The sequence below is a fragment of the Anastrepha ludens genome, chromosome 5 (genome assembly GCF_028408465.1).
Source record: "Anastrepha ludens isolate Willacy chromosome 5, idAnaLude1.1, whole genome shotgun sequence".
NCBI classification, from domain to species: domain Eukaryota; kingdom Metazoa; phylum Arthropoda; class Insecta; order Diptera; family Tephritidae; genus Anastrepha; species Anastrepha ludens.
Window position 1 is genome coordinate 47,988,081 of NC_071501.1, and position 13,211 is coordinate 48,001,291.

At 36.1% G+C, this 13,211-nt stretch overlaps 1 protein-coding gene across 5 annotated transcripts in view; it reads left to right on the top strand.

The window, feature by feature from the left end:
* Positions 1-1,238: 1,238 nt before the first annotated feature.
* LOC128862719 (Krueppel homolog 1) overlaps positions 1,239-13,211 on the top strand; it is a 35,869-nt gene continuing 23,896 nt past the window's right edge. The window contains exon 1 of one of the 5 annotated variants that reach the window (XM_054101387.1): positions 1,239-1,990. Coding sequence is in view for 2 of the 5 variants with exons in the window: in XM_054101385.1 (XP_053957360.1) it covers positions 11,664-11,748 (85 nt within the window). In the remaining 3 variants the exon portion in view is untranslated. Of the gene's footprint in view, positions 1,991-2,376; positions 2,776-11,288; positions 11,749-13,211 lie in introns of those variants that run through there. The other 4 variants (XM_054101386.1, XM_054101388.1, XM_054101389.1 and 1 more) reach the window with 4 other exon arrangements.

Genomic DNA, 13,211 nt, shown 5'->3' on the forward strand with positions numbered 1-13,211 from the left:
TGCGTTGCTCTCACACTATTACGCTCTGAATATTGTAATATAGCAGCCTAATCCCCCGTGTATCCAGAATCAACCTAGAGATACTCAACAAGCATTCGTATGTCCGGCTTGTGAATGTACCTCACACGTTATTGTCGTTATTGTCCTCTTCAATTCCCCTTAAACGTATACACAGATAATTTAGAACATAGTTCCAGCTTATGGACTTTTTTTATGAGATATAGAATTTACCTCAAGCCATTTTGGTGAGAGAGTGCATTTATTGATTTATGTATTTTGTTTTTGCGTTTTTAGTATTTAACCTCTTCCATATATGTATGTACATATGTATTTATGATAGAACAGCACGCCGTATTTTCACAAAAACCTTAAAAATTAAATTTGAAAGAAATAAATAAATATAAAAAAATTGCTTACCTGAAAAGAACGTATTTGTACATATATACTACGTACATACTCGCATATGAGTAACATAATGAGATATCATAATAAAAATTTTATTGAGTAAGTAAAGAAGAACAACGTCAACAGACACAGCAGCGGCTGCAGCGATGGGAAAACGCGACGTCAACTTACTGAGCGTGTGATGTTGGTGATGACGTTGATTTTTATACTGTCGGTGTACGTATTGGAGGGAGTTCTACCGTAGTGTTGGGGCCGGTTCATAACCAGTGGCGACGAGAATAACAAATGGCAAATGCCACTGAAGTGCGCGCATATACATACATATGTATGTAAGTACATGTATTCAAACGATTCATGTGGCGAATGTTCAAAATCCATACACATACATACATATGTATATGCATATGTGTATGTATGTGAATACAAACTCACAGCCATATTCATGAAGATTTAAAATACACATACATAAACATAGTATGTATGCGTACAAGTATACATTTTTATCAATAACTATAAAAAGCCGAAAATTTGGAAAACAATAATGAACTTCAACGGTTGACAATGTGCGAATTTGCTTGCCGCCGTTTCATTCGGCAAAGTGCGACCGTGCATGCTGAAAAGCAAACGTTAGCGAACTTGTTCCCTCTTTTCTAAGCATTGTGTATGAATATCCATACAACCTCATGCATATGTGTGTACATGTACTCATACATATACAAATGCATATGTATGCACATAAAATTTAGCAATTGGTCGAGGCAAAAGTGATCTGCGAAGAGCGTAGAGGTGGTGGCGAAGTATTTTATTTTGTTCTTTTACTGTTGCGACCCGAACAACGCAACAGCTTGTGTTCGCTGTTATGACGAACCCTGAGACATACAGAACAAAATCGATTTTGGGCACCATGGCCCTCGCAACCGGCACGTCACTACACCATTGCCAATATCAACAGCCCAGCGTCGACGACGACTGCAGCTGCTGAGTGAAGCTGCCACAAGCAGTAGCAGTAGCAGTGACAGCGGCAGTGGCAGCGGCAAAACGTCTGCCAGTTAAGCACAGAACACAGGCACAGAACAACAGTAACATTTCGGTGGCGTCGTCGATATTACTGAAACAACTTGCAAGCGGTCACAACGTATTCGCCGGGTAGCCGCGTTAGAATCATAAACGGACTTTATAGAAATATTTTTACTTGCTTATTATATTCATTTAAGAGAACTAAAGAGGTAAAGCATAATTTGAATTTAATTGAAACGTAATAATGTTTTAAAATATAAAGAAACGACGCTTATATACGACAATAATCAACGTGAAAAAGTTAAAATTTCCGAAAAATATATTTTTTTTGTAAAAATGGAAATTTTCTCCCTAGTATGGATTGGGCATGGAATATATTTGTGAAGAAAATATTAAGTGAAAATGATACTTAAATAATTATAGTTAAAACATGTGGACATATAACACATACATACATATATAAAATAAATTCAAACGGTAAAACACTGACCGCACCAAATCGAATCTGTCTATCGATGAGTGAATTTAAAAGTTACTAATGCCGAAAGGTAAAGTTGCGCATTTTTAGGTATGTACACATACCTGTCAAAATTTTTTTCAATTAAACAACAAATTTCAAGAAATTTCGTTGGAAATACTTGTATAAAACACAATTAAAGAAACATATGACATACCTGCATGGATACATAAGTGCACAAGAGTAAAAAATTGCATAATGCAGTTTTCGCATATGAGAAATTTCTTATGAGAAAAAAAGGACTGCAAAATGCGTATCTAAGTTATAGTGCTAAGAGAAACCAATCCAAAATTATATTCTTTAAAATGGGCTGTAACAAAGTATAGTCCCACAAACCTAAAATCAAATACAAAATTATATAAGTATACAAAAATAATATTTAATTTGAAATATTTGAAATTAAAATCGGGAAATTTGCGATTTAAAAGTATATTTACGGCCGAAGGATTCAAACATTAAAAAAAATGCGTAGAAAAGATATTCTCAACTACACTCGCAGCCATTGTGTGTATGTATACATGCAGAGTTGCAAAAACACTGGTATTTTGTCGCTATTGTTGATATGCACGCGTACACACATACTTAAATGCGTACGCATACAAACAAAGTGTACATGTGCCGAATGGAACCTAGGTCAATATTGTTTCTAGTGCGGCGAGAGAATTTATTAGCACCGAGCTCACAAAGTTAGCTACTTACATACACCTACATACATAGATGAGCTTTTAGTGGGAGTCAAAGAGCCTACAAAGCTAAACGAGCAAAACCCATGTAAAATTATTAACAAAGTGAATGAAAAAAACTATCAAACGTATAGGCGACCACGAAACGTATATGTATGTATGTATATTCATCTTGATAAACATATTTGTGTACATAATGATATTATTAATGTATATGCATTAGTTTTGGCTAGTGAAACCCAAGCCGTTTATGAAATAGAGAAACGAATGAGTGAACCATTTGACAGTTTTTTTTTAATCCAGTCAGCACAGCTACACGTTTTCTAACAGTTCAGCGGCCGCTGCTATCTGTTTTTGCTTTTATAATCACTTGCCCTAGAGCAGTGATCCCAGGTGCGCGTGTGCTCATGAGATATTTACCAACAAATTTGTCTATCAAAACAAGAGCGCCAGTCATTCGCGCAACCACAACACCTCGTCAACGATTGCGAATCGCATATACACAATCCTCGTTTGCACTTCGGTTACACCGTCGGATCTAATCGGATCTTTACTTGTTCTTTCATAGTTCTAAAGGCTATGATTGATTTTGATTGTGTTAGTGGATTTTTGTGTACGTGTGTTTTACGCTCGTGATACAAAATGTCCCTTCAAACATTTATTTTCCATCTAAGTTTATGCTGTTCGCTTGAAAATACCGCATAGACAAATTTCTTTTTGCAATTGTACTATTGCAAGTCATATTTTTTTAATTTTTAAGCAAAGCTTTTGGATCCAATATACAAATTTAAGAACATAATATAATAATATAATACAAAACAGAATATTGTTGGAATGCATTTTTTTAATATTGTAATCTGGTAGAAAATTTAGTCGCATTTATTTTTTGAATATGACATCCGGCATATGTCTGCCCAGGCTATGAGTTATACACGGTCCATTTGATCAGTCCAATTTTCGACTACTTTTTCCCATAACGATGGTCACTTTGAAAGCGCTGTTGATGACTTGCCAAACCTTACTGAACAGAAATGTCAACACAGTTCGCCATTCTCTGCTGTAAAGTCATAGATATCGATATTAATTGCTCTTATGCAGCAAAAACACCCGATATATTTTACTAATACAAATAAAGTCATTGTTACTATTTCTGACAAATTTCGACCGTGTCTTAAGAAATGCTGATCTAAATTGTGGTGCGCAGAAGCTATTGTAGTCAAAGCAGTACCTCCCACCCTCAGTAAGTTATTTCTCTGCGTGCCTAAGATTCAACAAATTAATTGAAGAGAGTTTAATTAGTAATACAACAAATTAATTTATTGCCAATTTTTTGGTTTGTTCGCCATGGTCGATTGTTTAATTGGCATTGCTTATATACACAAATGCATATACAGTGCACTCGCGATAACTCGAACTAATTAAAACAGGCGCTGTTCGATTTATCGAATTTGTTCGACTTATCAATTGAGTGTGCTATGTTAAAAAAACAGTCATCGATATCGATTTTTCGATCGATTGTTGAAAATGGAAGCCAGTAGAAAATTTCTGTAGTATAGTTTCGTTATACGAATTACATTTTGGTCCATTGGCTGGATCAATGGTGTCACATTCGGCGGCATAAACATAGTTAAAATTAAACCATCCTCGGACTTTAATTCGATTTCGTTGGGATGTGATGGGGCATTATCAATTAGAAGAAGAGCCTTCGCAGGTAGTCCCCATCTTTCAATTTTTTTCTTACCTAAATATTAAAGTCATTTAACTTGGTTAAAAAAATTGTTTTAATGAATCTGAATTTTACCTGCGGCACGAACGAATTATGAAACCAGTCTTTGAAAATCGCCGAAGTCATCCAGGCTGATTTGGAAATTTTGTACTCCACCGGACAGTTAAAATTTTTGAAAACACGAGGATTTCTTGCTTTGTCAATAACGAGAAGTTTAAGCTTATGGTTGCCGGTAGCGTTAGTGCAAGCCATAAATTGCCTTATCTTTCTTTTTTATAAGACTTATGGTGGACTTGGCTACCCCATATTCCTTCGCTAGAGAAGTAACACTACGTCCACGTTTAATTTTGTTAAGGACTTCAGCCCTCTCTTTTAATGTTAAACACTTCAACCTTTTACGATCCATTACTCACGTGCACTGATACACTACAAATGACAAATTTAAAGCAATTTGGTCAATGCAAGATGTTGTTCCCAGAAAACTAACGGGATATTAACGCCGAAATATTCATATGGACAATACACTAGTATACATATAATTTATATACATATACTATTACATATGTATCTATGTACAAAATGTACATGTTTGAAAAGAATGTGTGTACAAATAAATTTGTTTTTTTGTTCGAGTTATAGCGCTTTTTTATTGTTCGAGTTACAAAGAAGTCAATAGGGGAAAAAATGTGTTCGAGTTAGCACGTCGTTCGACTTAGCGGCTATTCGAGTTACCGCGAGTGCACTGTACTTACATGTATCTACATCTATATGAGTGAAAGGGCAGAGTTTTATGATTTAAATTTAAAGTAATAGTGAGCCGGCTTAACAACGCAAAGGCAACTTATAGTGCCTGTAGCACTGAACTTTTTTCGATCCCACAAACGTCCCGCGCAAAAGTGTACAACAAGGGTTGATCCCGTCGGAGGATAGTCAAAAGACAAGCGTTGTTCGAAATGTATGTATGCCAAATATTATATAATAAAAAAATATTTCTATTTATTCTTGGAAGCGCTAGCCTAAGCATATCATCTTGTTAACTGAGTAGCTATAAACAAAGTCGCTGATCAACGATAAATTGTTATTGCTGTCTGATACAAATTTTTCACTTGACGAGTAGCGAAGGAAGAGGAGGCCGCACATTGTCGCTGTGGAGGGGTGAATAACGTGCGTGCGCAATCGAAGCATACTTCAAGGCCAATGATGCGTATTTCAAGGCCAACTGCTCTTCATCAATAATCGACGTTTACGTGTTGCCCAAGTGAAAGCTTGTTTCATTCGTGGGTGCGAAGCTTCCGGGCCACCAGTTCGTTGGCAAACAGTTCAAGGCCAGGGTCCAATCGGACATCGAGATCAAATGAAAGTATTGAACTCGTCGGCACAAGTTTGCACCATAATTTCCGTCAGTTCGTGCGCAAGAGAGCGACTGCACTAGGACTTCGAAAAATCATTGGGCATGAAATGTTGAATGAAGGATCTTAGACTTTACTCCTTCAAAATTCAAATCGTGCAAGCACTTAAGCCTAATGCTTACAGTTCGCGTAAAATTTCGTGCGGTAAACACTTTTTTTTGGAGTGAGGGGAGTCCAGTTTCATTTAAATGGAATGGTGTAAATAAGGAAAATTGCCGTAACTGGTCACCTAAAGGACAGAACTCTCTATTAAAACATCAACAGTAACTTCACAATCCCAAAGTGACGATTTGGTGTACATTTTCAAATAGTGGAATAATTGAACCATATTTTTTTGAAAGCCGTCGAGAGCAAGCAATTTCCGGAGACGGTGTCTCTTAACTGTGCACGCTGAACGATTATTTCCTGTACGCGCCATTATGTGTCTGCCATATAAGTGTATACTTACATAAGTAAATCTATTCTATGACTAATTGCCGGACTGCACTTCATTCATAACCTTTCCAATTACAAAGAATCTCTTATCACTATTATTGAATGACACAGCAATGTTATATATGTACATACATATGTATGTGCATACATACGTACAAAATACATTATTGTTTATGATTCAATAAAAGAAATAACCGCTTCAGTATAATTGCACTTATGAAAATTTACAATTTGGGTATAGCTATCGATAATTAATCACAGATCACGCGGCCGGAGTAACCGTGTACGATTTTTACTTTTGCAACATGGAATTTCACATATTAAGCAAAGGTTTTCAAGTGTTCAGCCCTCGGCAAGCAATTACGAAAGCTACGAGTGCCATGAAAAAGCTTCAACTAAAAATCGATTGCCATTTGGAAGCAGCATAAGCCTGCATCGAATAAGTAATCACCTCGAATATTTAGGAAAAAATTAATATGCATGCCAGAAATTAGAATAGAAGTTCGGCCCAAGGCTGTCAAAGTTTTATATTTGTTTTATTATGGGCACCTTCCTCCTAAGAATGTGCTTGAGCTCACAATATTTTGTGCGTGACCTACAGATTTTTTGATAATTTCGTATGCTTTTCGGCTCACGTACCAGATAGCGGGATCTATTTCGAGAATGCCTCATAAAAATATTCTTATTGAATTATGCACGTGTACATATTTGCTTATCTGTGATAATAATCATGACGTAGGGGAAACACAATTAGATTACTGAAAAAAATAAAATAAAAGATGTCTTTATATTTTTCTCTAAAAATATTTATATATTCATGAAAATCTGTTTTGTTGCTTTCAAATTATCCTCTGACGAAAACGGCGCTTGGTATGAGTTAAACTGCTCCAAACCGCGGGTTTTATTTCCATAATTGGAGCAAATCTCCGTATTTTATTATTTTTTTTGTATCTTCTGTTTTGTGAGTAAGAAAAAGTCACATGAGGCCAAGTTCTGTAAGTACAGTGAATGAGGCAAGATTACGATGTTATGTTTTTGGCCAACAATTTTTGAAAAGTTTTTGATTTTTTAAAGTTTTTTTCAAAAGCAGTCAATTGCCGACGGCACCAAAACAAGTCTTTGCAGCTGTCCAAAAATAAACTAAGAATGTCTTATAGTTAGAACTGTAAACATATGTTCGTTCAGGACATGTGTTCCAACACAACAAAATAAGAAATGGCAAGTCGAACTTTACTTTTTGAACATCCCTCGTATCTATACCATAACCCATGAAGACTTTACTTTACCTACACTGTCGTGGCTTCTATTACTGTTAAAACAAAAACAACAACAACTTTACTTTACCTTGCGTTGCAAATATCATATCATATCCTTTAAAATATCATATCATATCCTTTAAAATATCATATCATATCCTTTAAAAAAATACTAAATGTGTAATCTTGGAACGTAACTACGATAAATATCTTCTCGGATAGCCAGGCGGCCATCAAATCAATCAAAAATCAAAAGCTGCTCAGGAATGTCCGGTTGCTCTATACGATCTTCAAGGTCAGTCTTATATGGGTTCCGAGGCATAGATGTATGGAAGGAAATTACAAGGCCTATGTGCTAGCCAGAAGGGGTACTAATCTTCCACTGCTTGATACAAAGTCAATATTGGAAATCTTATGACAACTTGCAAATTAAGGATAAAAAAAAGAATATTCTCCAGAAGACCAATAGGTCAGGAGAGAAGAAAATACTTGTGTTACAATCAGGCTAAATTGACCGCAAATACATAGATAAGAAAAGGTCAGAAAAATTGCTCATCCACTCAAGAGAGAACATCTCGAAGGTCGTGGCTTGTGTCACGGGTCATTGGCTTTTCGCATGAATACTGCAGATGTTGTAGAGACGAGGGAGAAATTGTGGAACATTTTCTCTGTGATTTTCCAGCCTTAGCTAAGAGTAGAGCAAGGTTATTAGGGAAATACTCTTTTGACTCTCTTACGGAACTAGCCGGCGTTGGGATAAAAGCTACCCTATGCTTCATACTTCATAAGAGCGTCTAAAAAGTTCCATGATAAGAATACTAAGGTTCCCATGTTACTCAGTGGTATCACGACAGACCTATGTAAATGGTCCAAGAGAGTTGGCTACTCTAAACCGACTGGCACAAACACCGAACCTAACCTAACCCTATTTTGTAATGCTGAGTACTGAATATATCAATTAAGGGCCACGATGAAAATAGCTTCTGCTCAGAAGCAAATGATGATTTGTTAAATTTAAAAATTATTGACAATGAACCATTGACCCAGAATCCCATTTACTGAAAAGATGGTGCCCCTTATATTAGCAAAGTAGCTAATTGAAATTTATAAATTTTATCCTTTACAAATTTTAATTGATCGTATTGAAATTGTACGTTTTTTACTAAACCGTACGGAGACAACGGTTTTTTTATATGCAACCCATTTGAAACGTATTGAATTCGAATTATTGAAAAACAATAGGTGTAAAATATCTGGGGAAAGCACAAAATTGTATGTGTATTTCCGGCGAATTGTAAAGGGTCTTTCAAAAAACGCGCTTAGATGTTGTTTTAAAATAAAACATTTCAAATTTAGATTCTTTTAGGTTTCACTATTTTTATTCAAAATACGGCTCTTGGCAATTATTTGAAAAAAATTACATTATTTAAATGTCCACCATGAGCACATCTCTACAGGCAAAATCCCCCAAACAGTCAATTAATGAATGCCTCAACACTTCGAGCTACATCGGCAATATTCAGAATAACAGAGCGTCCAACTTATGGACAACCGGTCCTTTTTCTATCCTTGACAAAACAAGTTTCTTGAAATTGTTTCACCAATCTTTGAATTGCTGACTGATTCGGATGATTATTAAAAAAAAAAAAAATTTGCGATATGTTGTTCCTAAAGATCGGACCTTTTCATTATAAAATTCAATAATTTTAACGCGTTGTTCTATTGACAAATGCCAAAGATGACATAAAAAAAGCTATTCACTACTGACATCTAGGCGTCACTTTTGAAAGACCCTTTATATGCATGGAAATAAAAAGCAATCTGACCTTTCGCCTATTTTAGATTTGTATAGCGTTGCGCGTAATAGCGGTCGCCCCTCGGCAGGCAATGGCAAACCTCCGAGTGTATTTCTGCCATGAAAAAGCTCCTCATAAAAATATCTGCCGTTCGGAGTCGGCTTGAAACTGTAGGGTCCTCCATTTGTGGAACAACATCAAGACGCACACCACAAATAGGAGGAGGAGCTCGGCCAAACACCTAACAGAAGTGTACGCGCCAATTATTTATTTTATTTATAGCGTTGCGCTTTTCCGCCGAAGGTGGATATCAAGCGGGAATAGGGAAAGATGCTGACGTTTCTTTGGCCCAGTCCACTTTCTATATAGAAATGCATATATTCTTCGTGCTGATTTTAAATATGCATTCATTTTAAAGCTTTCTGAACCTTAAGCGAGATTTGTAGCAACAGAGAAAATTGAAACCTAATTTGGGCTCACCCCAATACTTAACAGCGGCCAAAGCATTAGAAACAGTGTATGTATCACTTTCTTTATAGCATCAGCTGCAAAGAGGTAACAAAATTTTCTACTATCTAAATAATTTTAATAAAAAATTAACAAAAAGTTATTCAATTAAAGTTGTTATTTTTTTATTAATGCACTTTTTCCCTAAATAATTTTTGTCTTATTAATAATAGGCACATTTTTGTTATTTGTTGTTTTTGTAGCAATATTAAAATTCCCCATGCATGTACGGGAATGCCTCTGAAGTGGCAGTGTTTCTTTCGTTTGGTTGTTTAACCCCCTGCTGACCTTCTCCTCGTGTCCTTTGAAAATCCTTGCATTACGTGTACAAGTAGTTCTTGTTGGTAGTTTTCGATCTAAAAACTTATTTTTAGCATTGTTTTCTGTTGAAAATTTTAAATTCTTACAGATTTGTGATTCTTCGCTTACACTTTGCTGGTAAAGAATTCATTTGAAAATACCATCCGATTCTCCCTTTTTTTGCTTTCATTATTCTACTTTTACTCTTTTTTAATGTTACTCTTTCGAAGTGGGCTTGTGATAAGAGGATAGAAAACGGAAAAAACATTGTATCGGAATTTTTATTCATTTATTCATGAGAGAGGAAAATCTCACTCTTTCCGTGATCCTAAGTGCTCTCCCGCTAGGGATATTTGTTTAAGAAGAGGTGTCTTATGTATGTCTCCTGCTAAAAAGCATCAGATCCGTTTTCTTTGGATTTACTCTTAGTCATTGACTGTTCCACCAAAGAGACAATTTGACATATCTTTGTAGAAGATCATATAACGTTGGAAGGTATTTTGCCGAGATTGCCATTACAATGCCAACTATGCATACAATTATTTTTTCTCCAACATTTTTAAGTTCATGGACGAGGCTATTGACTGCCAGTTTCAACAGTAGTGGTGAGATTACTTCGCCCTGAGTTGTACTCCGCCCCGGGAATTTCTTGATTTTTTTTGTAACAATCAAGGCTTTCGCACAGCTATTTTGACGAACTTGGGTACACAAATAAATTAAAATTAGCTGGACAACGCCATAGAGTAGAAAATGTTGTACTCTTGGCCGGCTAGAGGGCAACATTTTGAGAAGAGAACTATGAATATGCTGAGAAAGGAAGGCGTGAATAAGACAGTCCTAGCGAAGAATAAATGCAACACTTACTAAAATCGAAAACACTATCATACATACATACATGGCTTTTCGTTCACAAATCTCACAAACCGGCCATGTAGAATTTTGACAGATGACAAACTAAATGTAAATATAAGTGGTTTTGATCGTTCTCAAAATAATAAAACACAAGACGATTTCATTAAATAATTCGCTCTATATAAATGTATTTGGGCGTGAGCTTCATTTTTAGCCATTTCTGTATGCATATAGTATATATATGACATTATGTGCATACATGCATACCTACATATTCCATTTAAAACAAACGAACTGCCTCTAGAACTGACGATATCGTCGCTGCAAAATTTTTCAGCAGACTAGAGCGCAGAAACGTCAACGCTAAGCGACTCAACAAAGCGTCGTTAAATGAGTCGAGCTGAGCAAAAAAGAGCACAAATTCGCAGCGACGTTGGTGAACAAACAGCTTTGAACTTGAACTACACGTGGAGGCAGTGCAACGGTTTTCAACTGCACGTTGCTCAAAGTGCAAGCGTGCTTACTGCCAATGCAGTTTTCCGCTGAGGCAATGTGAGAGTTTTTAGGAACCGAGTACGAAATGCACACGACCGACCTAAAACGAACTACTGGTATGCTTGTGTGCATGTACATACATATGTATGCAAACATTCAAGTGGAACATGTGTAGGAAGACACGCTGCGAAAAGCATATGCATATGTACATACATACATATCCATATCTATGCTTACATACTATACTTGGTGAAAACTTGTATGCATGCAATATTGCGGTATCTACATACGTTCGCATCCATTATGTATGTATGTATATATGGATGTGTGCAAACATGTGACATGCAGAGGTAAGTCTAGCGGTTTATCGGTTTTAAAATGTATTATATAGGAAAAATTATATTAATACATACATAAAAATTATAATTATAATTTATATTCATTAAATTATAATAAATAATGTACGCATGTACACACATAATTATGTAAAAAATGAATGTAAAGGGTTGATTAGGAGTGCGCTATCGAGAGATGATTTACGATTTCTTATGGCCGGAATTGGATGGTATTGATCTGGACAACGTTTATTATCAACAAGACGGCGCTATGTGCCACACAAGCAACGAAACCATTGATCTTTTACGGGAAAAGAAGGTCTACGCCAACTGCCCAGGGTGGATGTTATTTTCCACTATTAACGGCATACCTTCTTCTTTATAATGAAATAAACATCCGATCATTTATATTAAAAAATAGCATTTGTCTTTGAACATGAAAATAATACTTCTTATTGGAAAACCCTTTACATATAGCTTATATACAAGCATCTCTGTGGGGAATTAAACAAACTGAAACTCATTTCAATGTCGGTATTCAGTAAGCACTCTTTAGTCTAAAAACAATCTATTTTGTCAGCATACTCGTATATAAATAATTTCTACCCAAATTCGATTAGGGCCCATTTCTGGTTTGATTCGTCTGAGTTTTTCCTTACAGGCCGCGATAACTTATAATATGTCCAAGTCCACTTTATATGAACACAAAATAGAAATCCTGATTATTTTTATTTTTTTATCACCGATTGACGGGAAGAAAATAAATAATTTGCAAATGTAGTTTTCCATGTGGGATGATCTCCTTAATACTACACAGAAGATTATCAGAGATAACCGAAGAGCAACTCCATTTAAAGATTCATTCATAGACTAGATAAAACAGAGAGCTAGATACGGGGATGGTTTTCAGTTTAATTTTCAGAACTCGAATAATATCTCAAAAACATAGATCAGAAGGCAGTTATGGAAGACCCTTTGGGTATGTAATGAATGTACAGGGTCCGGAACTCGAAGTGTAACCAATTAAAAGGGGCTCAACATGACCACCTTTTGCCTTGACTATGGCCTTGAGACGGTCCAGAAACGAATCGCAAACTACCCGAATGTGACTTGCAGGTATTTTGGCCCACTCGCGGACAACGGCTTTGACTGGTGAATTTTTGATTTCGGACCTTGCTCTCCAAAATGGCCCAAAGAGAATAATCTAGCGGACTCGCGTCTAGTGAGTTCGAGACCATTGTGTGGACGTTATGAAGTTCGGAACGTTGCTTTTCGGTCAAATAAATCCTACCGTTTTGGGAGTTTACGAATTGCTCAATTTGAAAATTTTCCCGTCAGAAAACACAATGTTCGAAAATTTACCGCTTTCGGCCAAGCGAAGCAACTCCTTCGCTCTCTCAAGTCTGACTTGTTGCTGCGGCTCCTTTTGGATCTTGTACGGTTTGACTTTGAGATCATTTTTGAGTATGCGGCGGATG